Raw genomic sequence first — 17,584 nt, 5'->3', positions numbered from 1 at the left:
TTTGCCAAATGACAAAAATAAAAAAATATATTTAACCAAATAAACCTGTCGAATTGTATGTCATGTTTTCTTTCTATATTGGGGATGTACTAAAAAACTTAAAGATTTATTTACTGCAATTTCTTTTTCAAAACGGATAGGGATTGCCCACTCATCAGTGATCTTCAAAACATTCTCAACGAAATCATCAACGAGGGTCTCCTCGACTCCATTCTTCCTTACATAGAACCCTCTTCACATTATCCTTCCCCCTGTTCTTCTGCAACTCTTCCAGCCAGTCAAGACACCTCTGTATTTGTTACCCATGAAGAAGGACGATTAACCTCCTCTGCTAAGTCTCGAGGACGAAAATCCAAATTCAAGCCCTCTTCTTCCTCCTTTCTAGATTCAGAGCTACATCGACAACGGCAATCCATTCCTATCTCTGAAATGAAACCCAAAAATCATGGTAGAGACGTTACCATCCACGTCTGTGATGAAGTTCAAAACATGAAAAAGGACTTTACTTGTCCTCAACATCTATTATTATCACAAATGGGATATTTTAAAGACATTACGTCGGGACAATGCCTAGAGGATTTGGATATCTCTGTGCATTGCGATGTTTTCATTTTTGAATGGTTAATTTCCTGGATCAAAGAGGATGAGAAACCCGAGTTGGAGCCAGAGAATGTAATATCTATACTCATTTCTGCGGATTTTCTTAAAATCAGCCCCCTTGTGGAAACGGCTCTTTCCTATGTTCATCGAAACATGAACAAAGTTCTTAGTGTGACAACAAACCTCTCCTGTCTAAGTGATCATTTGCTAAACAGGTAATGAATAAAAATAGCTGCCTTCAAACTACCTCTATTAGGAAATGTAAATCAAAATAAAATTATGTGGAAAAATAGGATTGCCCTATTTACATACATACATATATCCAATAACCATTTATGCTTTCATCCAATAATTTGTATTTTTTTGTATGTCCTTGACTTGCTTCCTCTTTGTATTACTTTACTTTCATGAATATAAAGATTATCAGAGCTTTACAAGCCTTCTGAAGTTGAAATGATACTAGATCGAAAGGATCGGATTCAAAGTCGACTCTATAGCAAATTAATTCAACGACTCTGTGCTATTCTACCTCAATATGATCGGGAAATCCTGGATACCGCGTTTTCTTTGCATCGATGTGAACTCTGTGGGCTCTTTTTAACCTCTTCTTCAGCCAAAACTCTTCCTTGTCTTTCCTTTCGATCCAAGATTGACCATAGGGGCAACATTGTTCCAATTCATAAGCGGTAATATTTTTTTAACTTTAACATACTCTATAAAAAAAGTAGCAAATAATATAGTGTATACATTTGTTGTGAAGAAGTTGTAGCTTGTATAAGCAGGCTGTGCAATTTACAATTTCAACGTCTTATCACACTTTATTTTATTACAACATAAGCCATTTTAACTATTATTATTTATGAATACTATAATTTAAGTAAGGAAAATTAAAACTATGCATAAATTACGTATTTACGAGTAATATATTTATGGACGATCAAGGGTGCCACAGGATTTCGTTTTTGGAGTTTTTACAAAAAAAAACCAGGCACGTTATATTTTTATAGTATTTTCGTATGATTAAACATATTTGTGCACAATGTGCTACAGAAGCCATATGTCTTAAGGTTTAACTTTTCTCATGTAACTTTACTATATTTTTTTTTGGAAAAACAATTCAAAAACCCATACCTATTCGCAAAAAAATCAAAAATCCATATCTCTTTATAAAAGTTTAAATTTTTTTTTTTTTTTTTAAATTCAAAAATCTATAGTTATTCTCAAAAAAATTAATTTCTTAGGGAAATAAATTCAAATAAAAATATTACAAAAAATTAAATTTATGGGAAAATAATCTAAAATATGAAAATTTTTGGACAAAATTTTCGAAAAACCACAGTTGTTTACAAACCCCTAATTTTTTTAGAAAAAAATTTCAAAATCTTAATTTATTCTTAATTTTTTTTTTTTTAATTTCTAATATAAAATTTTTGGATTTTGTTTTTAAATTAAATGTTTTATAAAAAAATGTAATACCGTTCTAAAAGTATGTCGTTCATGTATACGGAACAAAAGTAGCTTCATGTATGTTTTATTTTTTTTGCATAAAACTACTTTTAAGTGTCACAACATTAATTAAACCCCAGGCACGTTATATTAATATTTAAAAAGGGCTTTTAAGTATTTTCATGAGATTAAACAAATTCATGCACATATGGCTTTAATTTTAAATTTTCCCATGTGACTTTATTATATGTAGATATATTAAATATGTGCATGTATTTATAAAAGAGATTTTATATTCTTTCAGGGATCCATCCTTTAATATGAATGAGTTTTTGAAAGCCCTGCGTCTAGAGCTTAAAAGTTGGAGAAAGGTATTTTGGAGACTCTGGGGAATGATTCACATACTTTATTGTTCTCTCTGTGGGGTCTATTTCCCTGTTTATCTTCATGAATTCTGCAGTTTCCATTCAGCGGATCCTGTGTTCGATGGGATTCAATTTAAAAACTCCACGCATCCCTTTGGGCAGTATGACTGTTGCAAGTCCAAAGTTTTCCGTTTTCAAACGCTATCTCCATCCTCTAGGGTAAGTTATGGGGGCTTACATATTACGTCTATATAAATATCATGTTAAGGAGAATATTCGATATTGTATTTCTCTCTCAATCTTTTCTCTAAAAACTTATATCATTAGACAACTTTTGGAATATTTTTTTATATTAAATTAATGACCTTTTTAATAAAAGAACATGCTAATTTTATTTGTATCATTTTTATAAAATATATTTCTACTTTTGATCAAAAAATAGCCATTTAATTTATGTTATTTAGTATTGCAAATTATGAGAAAAAATCGTTTTTGACAACAACCACTTCTATCTCTTAGATAGAGTTTGAAAACAACAAAAATCCATTTAAAAAAACCAAAAAATAGGCTCAAGTGGTTCTTGACAAAGGGAATTTGAGAATGTGTGGGGCGGGGGGATTTACATTTTTTCTATATTGAAGATCATAATAAATTAATTTCTAAAAAAATATAATAATTGTTTTATTAAGAAATATATGAAATATTTTGTTAAAATTGATCAGGGAAGAATAACTGTATTAAAGTTGGGTAAAAGCGTGAACATCCACTTGGATTTTATTGGTGTTTACTTAGCAACCTACAGTCCTATTCAGGTCCGCCTCTGTCAGTTCCAGTTCAGTACTGCATATCCGTCCAAAAACTTATAAAGTTCGGTCTTAATTGACAACTCTCAACTGTATTTCTTCTTTTGTCAATCAGTAATAGTACTGACAGTCCTAAGGACTGGTCACAGGGACTGATAGGATCATCCTTGAGACTAGATAAAACCAAATAAATAAGGATCGACACGACAATAAGCTCCACTATTGTATAGTGAAAGCATTAGTGAGAGGTGTACAAAATTCTTGAGCAAGAGCAGGAGCTCGCTCATTGTTTTGAATAACAAACGAGAGCAGAAGCCTGCTGATTATTTTAGAAGAGCGATAAAATCGATCGAATTTTTGCTCTTTTATACAAGTTTGTAATACTTTTCCCTTTCTACCTCTTAATAGACGGTTGAAGTTAAATCTCAAGATAGGCTGTATTTGTACTTTTATAAAGTCAATTGACATAAAATCTCAGACAAGCATAAGTTCAAAAAGTTGAAAAACCTATATACAAGCTCAAGCTAATTATCAGGCTTGACTGGATATTAGTGCACAAGATCTCGTGATGACATGTGCCCTAAGACAGTGGTTCCCACTTTTTTTTTTGTGCCAAGGCACACCCACCAAAGGACAAATAAAAAATTTATTGGCACACCAATTTTAATTAAACCAATCATTCAAATTATTGTCAGCTAATTCAAATATTTATGGGCGGACCACAAATTGTACGGTACACTTGAACTTGCAATATATGGTATATTATCGCAGTTATAAAGAGTTGTCAAATTCAAATATACCTATACGAGTGAAAAAATGAGTTCATTACTTTAAAAAACGAGCAGGAGCGCGCTCAAAAAAAATAGTAATTAGGATATCTTAAGCGGACTAATGCTCTGTCTATAGTATAATTGATCTTATCCTAGGAAAAAAACTCCCAGTGGATCTGCATATGTATTAACCTCATTTTAGAAGATTTTGTGCGTCTAAAATGCGCGAAATTTCTCAATTTAACATTTGCATGCACACTGATTTCTGAAAACATCAAAATGAAATTTTCGAGTCCGTATCCATTTTTAAATATTGGATACAACTCTAATATGTTTGTAGGTATATTACTTTCACTTGGCGCACTTTGAATATTATATGCACTATAATATAAATTTCAAATGCCCACAGTTGTATTACCTACACGTAAAATCAATAAATGATAGTATCAACTGATAATTAAAATGACTCATGTTGTCATTATAAAGGCATTATGGGGCGTATGCACTACAATTTACTTATCCATACAATATATGGGTGTACAGTGTGGGCACCTAAAACTTGTAGTAGAATGACGAAATTACAATAACGTCTTTTTTATGGAATCAAGAAAAAACAACTCCAAACCAATTAATGATATGTTTAAATACTATATTTAGTTAATTTTTTTATTAAAATGGTTCGATTTTTGGTGGATCAAAGGACAAAGTAGAATTATGCATTATTACCCGTACATTGAAAACTACCCGTGGAAGATTCCCCTGGAGAAAATTGTTATTGAAGAAAATCGCCCGTATTTTGATCAAACTTCATGATGAATAATAACACATTACAAATTCTCTTAATATTATTTATGACAAATATCTAAGCATATTTGTTTGTCCATCCTCCATGGGAGTACCTTCAAATATAACTCATATTATTTCAATATAAGAGGAGGGATAAATAGCGTAGGGCCTCTTAAAATATGGTTGAATACTCTCCACCCTCGGATTGGCCAATGTCACAGTTTTGGCTTAAACTATTTTTTTTTTATTTTGGTATTGGAGGAGTTCTTGGATCTATTGGCGGTGGTTTTTAAGGATCCAGGGGTACCCCAAAAGTACACCACGTAACTCCGGGGCTTGGAAATATTTTTTGGTATTAGAAAGGTTCCTTGTATGTACTGGTGGTGTTTTTTAGGAATCCCACACTAACCCTGGGCCAATACGATGGGGAGGGTATTCAACCATATTTTAAGAGGCCTTAAGCTATTTATTCCACCCTCCTTATTACCAATCCTCTCAATCCACTTCTTAGAAGATTGGATTGAATTTAAAAATTTATATGGAAATTGTACTATAATAATATTACTCACGCTTGAAGGTACTCCCTTGGGGGGATGGAACAAACAAATACATCTGTTTAGTATTAAGCGAATCTATAATGGGTTATTATTCATCATGAAGTTTGAACAAAATATGTGTAATTTTCTCAAGTGCAATAATTTTCCTTTACTGCCAATTTTCTCTAGGGCGATCTTCCTCGGGTAATTTTCCCAAGGCAATTTTGCTAGTACCATCATAACCCTATAGACCCTTTTCTATGCCTGTATCGTTTTCCGTTGAGTATTTAACCCTTAGCTAGTAAACAGGGATTTTATAAAATTGATTCAAATTTGTTCAAAATAACTTATATTGTCAGAACTTATTAATATGCCTCTGAAACATCCTTAAAAAATGCTACTTTTTAGTCTTGTAGAATTACAATTTCTTAGAATAATTCTTAAATTTTGGAATTTTAAATCAAGGTTTGAATTTTTTTTGTTTTTTTTAAAGTCGTTCTTTCTATTTCTCTTTTTCCAATTTAAAGTATACGTGTTGGTACTAATGTAGACGTTATTCTATACATCATATTAAATCTTAAGAAATTTAATACCTACATTTTTAGACGTAAAGAGGAATGAGGCATAGTTCTAGTTTTGATTCTTCTTTGAATGGAAGGAGCTGTAAATGACTTCTTGAGGCTGAAGGCTGCCCGTCAACCGTCTTTCCAGCCTTCTTAACACTGACACCGGCAATGAGGAGACTGCACATGCATTGCTTTTTTGAAGATAAGATTTAGTTAAGCCATACAACTGTTTTGAAGCATACAGCAGATAATTTAAAAGCTTCTCCTCCATTTGATTCAAAACTACTCTTTTTTCATCGAACCTTTAGTGTAGCTAATGGCAGCACCAGTAACCAGATTGTTTTTGGCTGCTTTAACATTCCTGCTATAAAAATACTTTACCGCTTCATCAGTTTGCCTCATGTATTGTCTATACATTTTTGTTAAAAGATAGTTGCTAAGCCTACAGTTTAAAAAAACATGATATGATTCTATATTTTAGCAAGTGTTGTTAATTATTAACAATTAGTGCGTCTCATAAAACTCTTCAGAGTCATTACATATATTTTATTATGTTACTAAAAAATGTTTCACTTTAGAAACTAATGCTAATTACCACATAGTTAATCATAGTTATTCTTTGTTGACTATTTTATCTGTATTTACACAATAAATTTAATCCACTAAAAGAGTGTAATTTAAAAAAAAGTAATTTCATAATTAGTTTGAATACAAAATGGCTGAAGGATAATGAAATTTCTCTCACATGTCAGAACAAAATAACTCTAGAATTAGAATCAAATTCTATTTTAGCCCAACTTTTAAGGACTCCCGAAAAATAATTTTTAATTTTCGTCAAAATTTTCTTCAAAATATAATTGAAGAATTATTTTGCTAGATTGTATCACATGAGAAAATCAACTTTAAGGACACATTTTAAATTCAACAACATCACTTTGAAATTCAAACTTCCTAAATTCACCAAGATAACTTTAAAGTTAAAAATTCTTAAGCCCTTTATAATTAGAGAAAATCGTTAAAAATGTCATTTTCAAAAGGCTATACAGGTCAAAAAACGGCCTTTGAAGATTGAAACTTTATAAACATTACTTTTTCATTAAAATACAACAAAAGATCGAATTAACAGATCACCCAAGAAATTGGACACAATAGTATACATGTTGTTTTAAAAAATCCGCGTAATTTGACCTTTTTGTGACCTTTGACCTTAAAACTGCTCCATATAAAGTTAAAATCTTAAGTAACTAAATTATTTTAATCATAAACAGGTTTTAATGATCACGACATTAGCGAGATTCTTCTTATTACTGTGAAAATAGAATTGAAAAAATGGTTCAAAAAGTAAAATGTACATTTTTTTTTGTTTTTTTTTTTCGAGTGCCTAAAAGATCCTCTTAAATCTGAAAAGTTGGGCTAAAATTTAATTTGCTAATTTTCATGAATTAATATCCCCACGAGTCTTGATGAATGAAAATAATTCTTATTGTTTGATCCATATATTTATTTTATGTTGTCAGAATAATAAGGAAAAAATAAAGTTCTTTCGATTCCTTAAGAAATTCATTACATGATTGTCTTAAACCAATTCCCTCATTAACTCAATAACTATTCTTCCAATAGCAATGCTGGTTTTACGGGCATGGAAGGGCACTTACTCAAAGTCCCACTCTTGAATAGGGGGCCTAGATATATATATACGAGGGGGGCATGAAATGTTCCGACCTCAACGTGAAGATGGCAGAACTCGTAAATAAAAGCTGGTCACATCCATCTATGTTAGCATCTATTGACAGTTACTCACCAAAGTTTCAGCCATTTTGGACGGGTAGTTGTTATGTAAACGTCGTTTGAGTGAGATGATGTGAGTCTAAAATAACAGTCTCCGCGTAACTCACTACACATACATATCCCAGCAAAGTTAGAGACGGAACGGGTAACAGAGATGGGGGCATCCCTGGGAAAGTGTGTAGAGTTACAAAGAGACTATGTTGAAAAGTATAATAAAAATGAAGAAAAAATTATCACAAAACCTATATGGTCATAGATAGGAGGCCTTTAAATTGTGAGAGGTCAAAGTAACACAAAAACGCACAAAATACATAATCGACCAAGACTTTTGAAGAAATTGAGATACATCACTCAATTTCATTTGAGGTAGGGTTTTTGTACTCTACTGAGTGCCCATTCAAATTATTTTTCCATTCATAATTTAGAGCAGTGATTTTCAAACATTTTACCCTGGAACTATTAATGAACAAAGATTTAGGATTTTTTTTTACATTAACAATGTGCATACATAGATAGAGATGAGGAATTTTTCGAGACAGGGTTGAGTTTGATAAAAAGAAGAAATGTATAACTTGTTAGCCTGTATTGTAACATCACCGTCTATTCAACAATTTAAAGTAAACGCACCTTTTTGTTTCCCCCTATAACAATAACAAAATCCTCAAGAGCTCAAATATGATTAAGCCTATCAACTTGAAATGTATTAAATAGTGAAAAAACAAATCTTCCTTCGTTAAAATTCAAAATTTTCACCTTTATCCTCAATTGTAGCCTCTGCACGAGGTCGGAAGGCCAAATAGTGATGAAATACTCCTCAAACATAGCCATTGACTTCCCCTTAGCTCTACAGTACTTCTGTTGTGGACAGGAAAGGCATTGTCCTCAATGGCACCCTAAATCCCATAGTCAAGTGGGTTCAGATCTGGTGATGAAGGAGGAAATAATTTTCATAGCTAGAAAGTGTCGTTCATCCACTTTAGGAGCTTTTTGGCTTTAGTCAATCTGATGGTCTTTACCGTTGCTGCTATAAGCTGGTGTTTTGAGCAGATGTAGCTCCTGAGGGGCATGTCTTACACAGTATTCCTAATCGTCCCTTCACTAAACTTTTGCTTTTGTGCAAGCTCAAGAATCAAGTTTTGAGATTTTCCTCAAACCTGTCTCCCAAGGCACTCAAGAACTCCTCCGATCGCATTATATTATTACCTCTACTACTCCAAGACTTCTGTTCATGGCTGCCATCAGCCTCAAACGCCTTCCTAATCACTTCCACAACCTTAACCCACTCACAAACAGGAACTCTAGCACTCAATGTTTCTTCGACGGCATGGCGAAACTGACTTTATTTACAAAAATTGTATGATGTAAAAAGGAAGATCTTAAGAGTCCTCTTTCAAACCATGTATGTTTATTGTTCTATATTAATTTGCTTGGAATTTATTTGATTTTTAATGCATGATGCATTTTTGCTTACCTGTACTGTCTATTTGTGTTTAAACAGAGGACTATACTCTAGGCTGGTTTTAACTTGAGCAAGGTCTGAAACAAAGAGAAAAAGTATGGCCCTTCGTTCTTTTTTTTTTAATATTATTATGATGATAAAGGGTGTGGTCTAATGCAACTTCCCCAGATACTCCTCCGTCTAGAACCGTCAATAATCATACAAAAATGGTACATCTTATGATCCCACTCGACAAATGTCCCATTTCTACGTATCAATAACATAAAAACAAATTTCAGGGTGCATATGGCTATCCTCTGTCGTACAAATTGAGAAACGATGTTATAAAGGAGATGCTTTCAGAAAAACGATCTAATAAAGAGTTAATACAAATTTTAAAGAATAAAAAGAGTACAAATTGGTTGTTTTTTTTTTCTAATCATAAAACTGTTATTTTTATCTTCAAAGTTGTATCCGTAGACATGGATGTATTCATTGCTTAAATAATGTATATATTCTTTTGATTAATAGGGCTGCCAATCCAGGGAACATCGTGTCAAGCTTCGTGCAGATCGTGATAAGAAAACATATCGTATTTTACTGGCACACCGTGAAATTATTTGCCTCGTTCCATTTCGGAAGGGAGGTCTAAGGATTTCCTCTGATGTAAATAGTATCACTTTACCCTCCAATAAGTAAGACATATTAAAGACATGCATTTTATTTGTACATATATATAAAGCGATTATCATCAATCATCAATGCACAAAATGGATTGAACCTAAAAAATAGTAGATTTCATGCAATATATTTGTTTCTTATGATAATATAGCAGCAATATTAAATTTAAATTGGTCTATGTCCCCATCCATTTTTCAAAGTAATGCCTTGATTTAATAATAATTCTTATTTGTAGTGTTCGAATATCCTCCGGTGATAAAATCTCGGAAGAAATATCAGAGAATATAAGTCATTTTCGATACAAAAGAGGTCTTATTGATCGCAAAGTGTTGGAAATATCTGGACTTAATAGAGCCAATGCTTCCTCTAATTCACGACCCACCAATAAATCTATAAAAAGAAGTAAGAATATACTGTTATATATGATGATTTTGTATTAAATGAGTGCAAATAGCTGACTATAATCCAGCTGGAATTAAACAGATAAAAAGGTAAATAATCATTTTTTTCCCCACACTTTTTACTATTTTTACGTCAAAGGTAATGCCCGGATTTAGTTTGCAATTTTCGACTAAAGTTGAAATTTTTGCAATCTTTTAAAGTATGGAATTGACAGTTTTTTTTTTTTTTAATCGGATTTCTTAACACAATGTATGTAAACAAGTTGTAAAGCTTTTTCTAATGAAACAAAGAAGATCTTACCCTAAATACTGTCACTCTTTCATGAATTATACCCTAACTTAATCGTGCCTCTCTCACTTAAGCCTTTGTAAACAATAAAAAAGAGTTACGGCCAGGTCAGAGCTTGCATTTATTTGTGGTTACACCTCTCATTGAGATTTGAATATAAAATTTGGAGTGCATCGTAAGTGCAAGCGACCGATGATTAGCAGTGGCGTAAAAGTGGTGTATTCAGTTATGTTTTTGTGAAGCACTATCCTTTTGGAAAATACTTTTTAAAATGATCAAGAAGGACAGGTTTGTCCTTATTAACAGAACGCATTGCAAAACTGGAGAAAGAAAAAAATCCAATTTATGAATCTTTAACTAGTTTAACTGAGATAGAGAAACAACTTCGAATGATTTTTGGCTAAAAAGTTAAAAAATGGAAAACTAACATGAAAGAATTCTCAATGGTAATGAGATAAAATACCTTCTTCAAATATGTGTCCTCATGATATTGTTGATTTTAAAATTAATTGAACAACAAATGTTAATGTTGAGCAGTTATTCTGACTTTAGTTTGTTAAAAAATGAAACATTTTAACAACTTAAGCCCAAAATATTGCAACTAAATATCTGTGATCATAAGATATAGTCATTAATAAAACCACAAAATGTCCCCACTTTTTCCTCAAATATAAATCCCCTATCGTTTAATGTTAGTAATTTAAGTTTCAAGTTTATTGTAAAACTATTTCTTTTTAAATTGCTCATTTAAAACAAATCTTCTCTTAACTGTAAACTCAAATGTCATTACACAACTATCACAAAAATGTGCACTACATTTTACTGCGAGAAGTCAATTTATCTTCTTATTTTTTCATTATCAGTTTCAAAAAGTTCTTAGGTTGAATTTGAATTAACTCTTGTTAAAGACAGGTAACAATACTCAACAATTATTAAATAATATTTTTATGTTTGAGAAGAATTGTCATACAACCAAATGATTTCAGGTCATTTTTTTAACGGAATGATTGCGAGATATACTAATAATTAACGACGTACCGAACAGGAGTATTACTATAATAATTAATTAAGATCAATTTACGAATGAAAAACAGGATCTAATACTAATATTTCACTAATAAAAATTATAGAGTGAAGGCAAAGAATATTGATCCAATTTCATCTTAATTTCAAAAAATAAATTTCCTCCTGGATTATCAGTTATGCAGGGGCGTCCGCAGTAATATATTTGGGGAGGGGCTTTGTTTTTGGATTATTTAAAAATAAAAATTAAAAAATTATATAAATTTCTGAAATACATAGCTATTCACACAAATTTTGAAAAAAAAAAATTGAAAATTAAATTTTTCGGAAAAAGATTTCGAAAATCCATAGTTATTCACAAAAAAAATGAATTTTAATGATTTTTTTTTCAAAAATCTATAACTATCCTCATTAAATTAAATTTGTCGGAATTTTTTTTTTTTAATTTCGAAAATCCACTGCTCAAAAAAAATTTAATTTTTTGGAAAACAAATTTAAGAGTTAAATTCAAAAATCCGTAGCTATTGGGAGAAAATAAATTTTTTTGAAAAAAAAAATATAGAAAATTAAAATTTTATTTGAGAAATTAAATTTTCTGGAGAAAAATTGGAAGATTTTTTTTGTTTTTTTTTTTATTTGGGGAGGCTACAGCCCCTCCAGCCCACACCCTACGGACAGCCCTGTTTTTTGCACACATATGTATCGGTACATTCATATTTATCACCTAATGATTATCTACTAATTCCATAACAGATCCTAGTTCTCTATATACCCTCACTGGTGATGAAAGTTTTTGTGTCAAGGACAACTCTCCTAAGCCTGCCTCCTCCTATGGACGCCTTAAAAGGGAGCCAAAACTCCCTTCCAAAAAGTTTTATCAATCAAGTTCAAGTTCCTCATCTTCCGAAGATGAGGACGATGATGAGGAGGAGGACAGATCAGAGGATGGAAATTCAAGCATAGCGGACTTAGACCATTCGGAGGATACAAAAGTAATTTCCAAACCGCCTTTGATAAAGGATGTTGCTAGTGTGGATATCAAAGTAGAGAAGGATCATTTGTCAAATTTAGGAACCATTGAGCATAGAATGATTGGGCTTGCATCCAATTCACTTCTAATGGGGAGACCAAATGTATTTTTAAACAATAAAAAGGGTGCCAAAGATACTGGTTTAAATAAGGAGTCGCTTACATCCTCATGGATCTCTGATCGATCCACGAGAGCCAATCAGGTACTTTATAATATATTGAATGTAACCGTTTCTAAAGCTATGGAATTACTAATTCTATATATTTCATTCATTACAGGATCAACAAAGAGAAAATGAAGAGAATATCACTCGAGATATTCTTAGATACTTATGTCAAAAACAATTATCCCATTCTAAACAGACTGATCCAACTCCAACAACCTCTAAAAATAATCACTCACCAGAGGCTATATTATCTATAAACAGAGTTTGGTCTAGTGGTGGAAGCATTCCACAACTGAATGCGCATGGAGGAAGCTTCTTGAGATTAGAACAAGATTGGAAGGATACGCATTTGGCATATCTTCAGCATAGAACCTCTTCAAATAGTTCTATTTCACAAGGAAGGATTCGACCCCTATCAGCGGTAGCTGGTCTAAGAGTGACTACACGGATGAGAGCCTCCAAATCCTTGGCTAATTTAGCTGTTCAAAATTAATTAGGCTGTTGTTGTATAAAAGCGAATTTTTAGTTGAAGGATAATTATATACATAAATATAATGAATGATTAAAATAGATGTCATAGAATTTTTTTTAAAGGAAAAATGAGTGGATATAAATTTTAATTGCAGTGCTTATAATAAAAACTAGATTCATTTATTCACATGATGGCTTTGTCAAAAACATTCCTTTTAAAACTATATAATTGATTTTTCAAAGAGACATTATGTACTCTAGGTGACTTGGATTAGGAGGGGGTCAAATTCAATTTTAGGCCTAATTTTCTGATGTAAGAACATATTTTAAGCACTCTAGAAAAAATAATTTTGAATTTATGGCCTAACCGGCTCATTTAATCAAATTTTACTTTCTTTTTCTTTTTTATCAAGTATTTATACTGTCTATGATAAATTTTATATATTCGATGAATCAAAAAATAATTTGTACTTTCAGAATCCATGCCAACCGTGGCCATGGGTGTATGACCTCTTACTTCTTTGCAATTTATATAATAATGAAAATCTCTTTGGAAATAGAAAAGAATTAATAAATAAATTCTTTTTTGGCTTAGACAAAGGCTCAAGAATATATATATATAGCCTTCCTGACGATTTTTTTTTTTTTTAACTTATAGCAGACAAAAACAGTTGAACTATTGTATGCCAATATTTTTGTACTAATTTGAATTATAAATCATGGAATTAATTCATATGAATTTAAAAATAATTTAGTGTGGGGTTTTTTCCTTGTGCCGTGATTAAATACTTTTATCTTTATATTTAATCATTTTATTGAAAATATGGGCGTGTTTTGCATGCATTGTCATTTAAGAGTCAATTTTCTCTTAATTTATCTAATAGTGACATTTATTGTTAGACGTCTATTTGTTAGAAGCTTTCCTACAGTTATCAACATGCATAAATGATTGATACAATAAATTAATGCTTAAAAAGAAGAAACTTTATATTTATTTGAAAAAATTATATCCTTGAGATATCCTAGATATTTCCCCGCCAGCCTTTGAATTAATTAAAACATAATTTTAAAAGTCATTGGTCCTTTCAAAATAACCTCAGGATTCCATAGAAAAAGAATATATATTTTCAGATTTGTGATCGGAATACTGGTCTTATCTAACCAAAAGAAGTTCAGAAAAGTACTATTTTTTTTTAAAGTTCATTTAATTGGTCCTGTGGAGTCGCACTGATTAAGTATAAGTAAACATTTTAGTATTACATTTACTCCATCTGACCTAGGAATATTCTTTTAACTGTCTATATTGATAAAGAATAATTTCTTCGCTAGGAACGACCGGGGCGCAAACCTACACACATTGAATTCAAGAGAATAAATTATCCCGAATGTGTTGTTTATTGAGCTACGTCGTTCAATGGTTAAGAAATGTATTAAAAATGTTATTAGACAAAGCGATGGAAGCATCATTAAATATAATTTCAAAGGTCCTTGAAGGTGATGTCATACAAAATTGAAACTATAATGAAATGCCAATTTTTGTTTGATTCTATCATCTTTAATCAATCAGGATATTGAAAGTTGATTATAAATTAACCGGAACCGATAAATCATTCTTAATCATGCTCAAAGTGTTATAATATGAGACATTGTTTATATTAAGAGATTTACTTCCAATGATAAATATGTCCTCTTTTTAAAAAAAAAATATATACTAAATAAATCAGAATTAATTACATTCAGAGGCGTCCGCAGGGGGTGGGTTGGAGAAGTTGTGGCCCTCCCAAATTAAGGAATTTGGCTTTTGCAAACAAAAATCAATATTTAAAATTTAATTTTTGAAATTTTTTGTGTTAACTATGGGTTTTTGAGAAAAAAATCCAAAAACTTTAATATTTGAAATGTAATTTTTGAAATTTTTGTGAAAAACTATGAAATTTTGAAATTTTTTTACAAATTTTTTTTTTTTTGTGAATATCTGTGGGTTTTTATTTCACTTTTCCCCAAAAAATTTACAAAAAATTTGCTTGAAAGTAACAATTTAGAAATAACCACATTTTTAGTACCCCATTCATTTGAATTGTATCATGAGTCGTTCAAAAAGTCCTTAACGTTAGGAGTTGGGTTAAGCGGTTTACTCTGAAACCATTAAATAACTTTTTCACTAAAGTTATTTCTTTTTTTTTTGCATTTATGGTGAACAATATTGTTAATAACAGAATTAAAATGGAGTCCATATTTTTTTAGTCAAGTTCGAGTTATTAGTATCTGGCTTAACGTTTAAATTAGATGATAAGTCCTTCCAATAACGTACTGTTGGTAATATAAGGCCTTCTTTAAACATGTATTTATATAAAGCTGGTGAAATATTTTTCCCATACAGAAGCAACAGTCAAAAGAGTAGGAGAATAGAGTTTTCCTCTGTTAGGTTTTAATACCAAAAGAGACTGTTCTATAAGAAAACTGATTGATTTAGCGATATCATCCTCAACATCTGAAAAGAATATTCAATATAGCTTCAACTTGTTTCTTCAATGTATTTAATTGGTTCAGGATTGGAATTTGTTTCAAGCCCCTTCAGAGGTGCTAGAATATTCAATACTTCGGAACAGGTATTGATTTTTTTTAAGGCACTATATGGCTCACTACGGATAAAGGTAGTAGTTTATCTTCCTTATACAGTTCAATTGTTGGGTAAAGTTTATAGTTGAAGCTCATAAAAAAATATTTGTAATTATGGTTATATTAGAAATCAAAAAATAGTTGAATACCTAAACTTGGTTTCTCAATAAGGAAGTACATTAATGAAGTATCTTTGGAAATAAAAACATACAAGATAAAGATCATAAAGTATCTACCATCATTGAGGAATTGTATGTCATGCAAAAAATTCAATATTCAAAAGGGAACATTACAGAGCTAGAGACATGGAGTCTACAAAAACATTGTTGTGTTTTTTCATTAATAGAATTTCTGGCACATTGAAGGATACTCCTGTAATTATTCATGCTTCAACACTAACTTCTGATTTAATACATTCCTTATTTCATTTTGTTCTGAAAATGGTACGCTCCATTGGATTTAATGTCGTAGCAGTAATAACGGATGGACACTTTTGCAATAAAAAAATCTTCAAGACAATGTTGAAAAATGATGACCATTCTATTGATAATCCATACTCCCCGAAAATAAAATTTATTTTCTATTTGACATAGTTCAAATTTTTAAGAATATATATAATAATCTACTCACTCGTACAATATTTGATTGTCTACCATTTAATCGAGCTTAAATGTCTGCGAATTTCAATCAGATTCGTAATTTATATGAAAAAGAAAAGTTCTTTCCACTGAAGCATGCGCACAAATTAATGATAAAGTAATTCATCCACGAACCATTGAGCGAACTAATGTCAAACTGGCTGATTGTTTCTTTCATGACTCTACTATATCTGGTCTGAGGGCGTATGAAAATACGAATTTAAGATGGGGAAAAACGGCAAACTTTTCATACTTGATAAAAGAGTTCTGGTGTCGCATAAATGTAAAAAATAAATTCGAAGACCATAGTTTGAAAGATAATAGGACAGTTGTTGATTTTAGGGATTGTGAAACCCTCATTTTCTTAAAACAATTTCTCAACTGGATTTGTGAATGGGATAACTTAAATAAATTAAGTTTATAAATGGAAAATTTTTACACTGTAAAACATTCGTTGGCTCGTGTGATTGAACTTTCAATATATATATATATTAAAATTCAAAGGAATGGATTATGTTCTTCTAGGAAAGATTAATTCCGATCCTATCGAGTGATTTAGTAGAGCTCAAACATTTAAAAGAAAATTTGTTAAACATGAATAATAGAAGTGGATTAGTTTCACCATTCTGATAAAGTATATCTATCTTGTGGTTTCGCTGTTAAACTATATAAGAAAATTATGAATGGTAATGAAACAAGGGCATTATTTTTTTATTTCAGTGAATCAAATCTTATCTTTAAACATATATCTTATTTGAATCCAAGAACAAACAGAGTTTAGTTCCATACTAACAATTGTATGTGATGGGGGTCATTCCTTCGTAGATTTTTTTCGTCATATATCAAAAAAGTTCTTTAATGTAATGATGAAAAATTTTATATCTATAATTAATAACTCAACACATTCCAGTAAAAAGCGAAAAGATATATGAAGTGAAAAATTGTCCTTCATCCAAAAAAAATTCTAATTATCTTCAAGTAACTTATAGTGGTAACACTAACATATTCACTGATTTGTCATTTCGTGCATGGTTTTAATAAATATATTCATATTCAAAAACGTAACTGCTCACAAGTAATTTTGAAGACAACTAGTAGAGTTGAGAGATAAGCTCGAGTGAAGTTGAAAGTCTTTGGACATGTGAGCTAAAGAGTTTCAAGCCTCGAG

The 17,584-nt window shown here is 31.0% G+C and overlaps 1 protein-coding gene across 3 annotated transcripts in view; it reads left to right on the top strand.

Annotated features, from left to right (window-relative positions):
- LOC121120604 (uncharacterized) overlaps window positions 1–13,888 on the top strand; it is a 120,431-nt gene extending 106,543 nt beyond the window's left edge. For all 3 annotated transcript variants that reach the window (XM_040715479.2, XM_071889661.1, XM_071889662.1), the window contains 7 exons: window positions 141–815; window positions 1,020–1,286; window positions 2,351–2,630; window positions 9,630–9,793; window positions 10,015–10,181; window positions 12,246–12,724; window positions 12,801–13,888. In XM_040715479.2, coding sequence (XP_040571413.1) covers window positions 141–815; window positions 1,020–1,286; window positions 2,351–2,630; window positions 9,630–9,793; window positions 10,015–10,181; window positions 12,246–12,724; window positions 12,801–13,181 — 2,413 coding nt within the window. In that variant the 3' untranslated portion in view covers window positions 13,182–13,888. The remainder of the gene's footprint in view (window positions 1–140; window positions 816–1,019; window positions 1,287–2,350; window positions 2,631–9,629; window positions 9,794–10,014; window positions 10,182–12,245; window positions 12,725–12,800) is intronic.
- The last annotated feature ends 3,696 nt before the right edge of the window (window positions 13,889–17,584 follow it).

The sequence above is a fragment of the Lepeophtheirus salmonis genome, chromosome 6, assembly GCF_016086655.4.
Source record: "Lepeophtheirus salmonis chromosome 6, UVic_Lsal_1.4, whole genome shotgun sequence".
Lineage (NCBI taxonomy): Eukaryota > Metazoa > Arthropoda > Copepoda > Siphonostomatoida > Caligidae > Lepeophtheirus > Lepeophtheirus salmonis.
The sequence above is the reverse complement of the archived record's forward strand: the minus strand, read 5'-3'. Positions and strand labels throughout refer to the sequence as shown.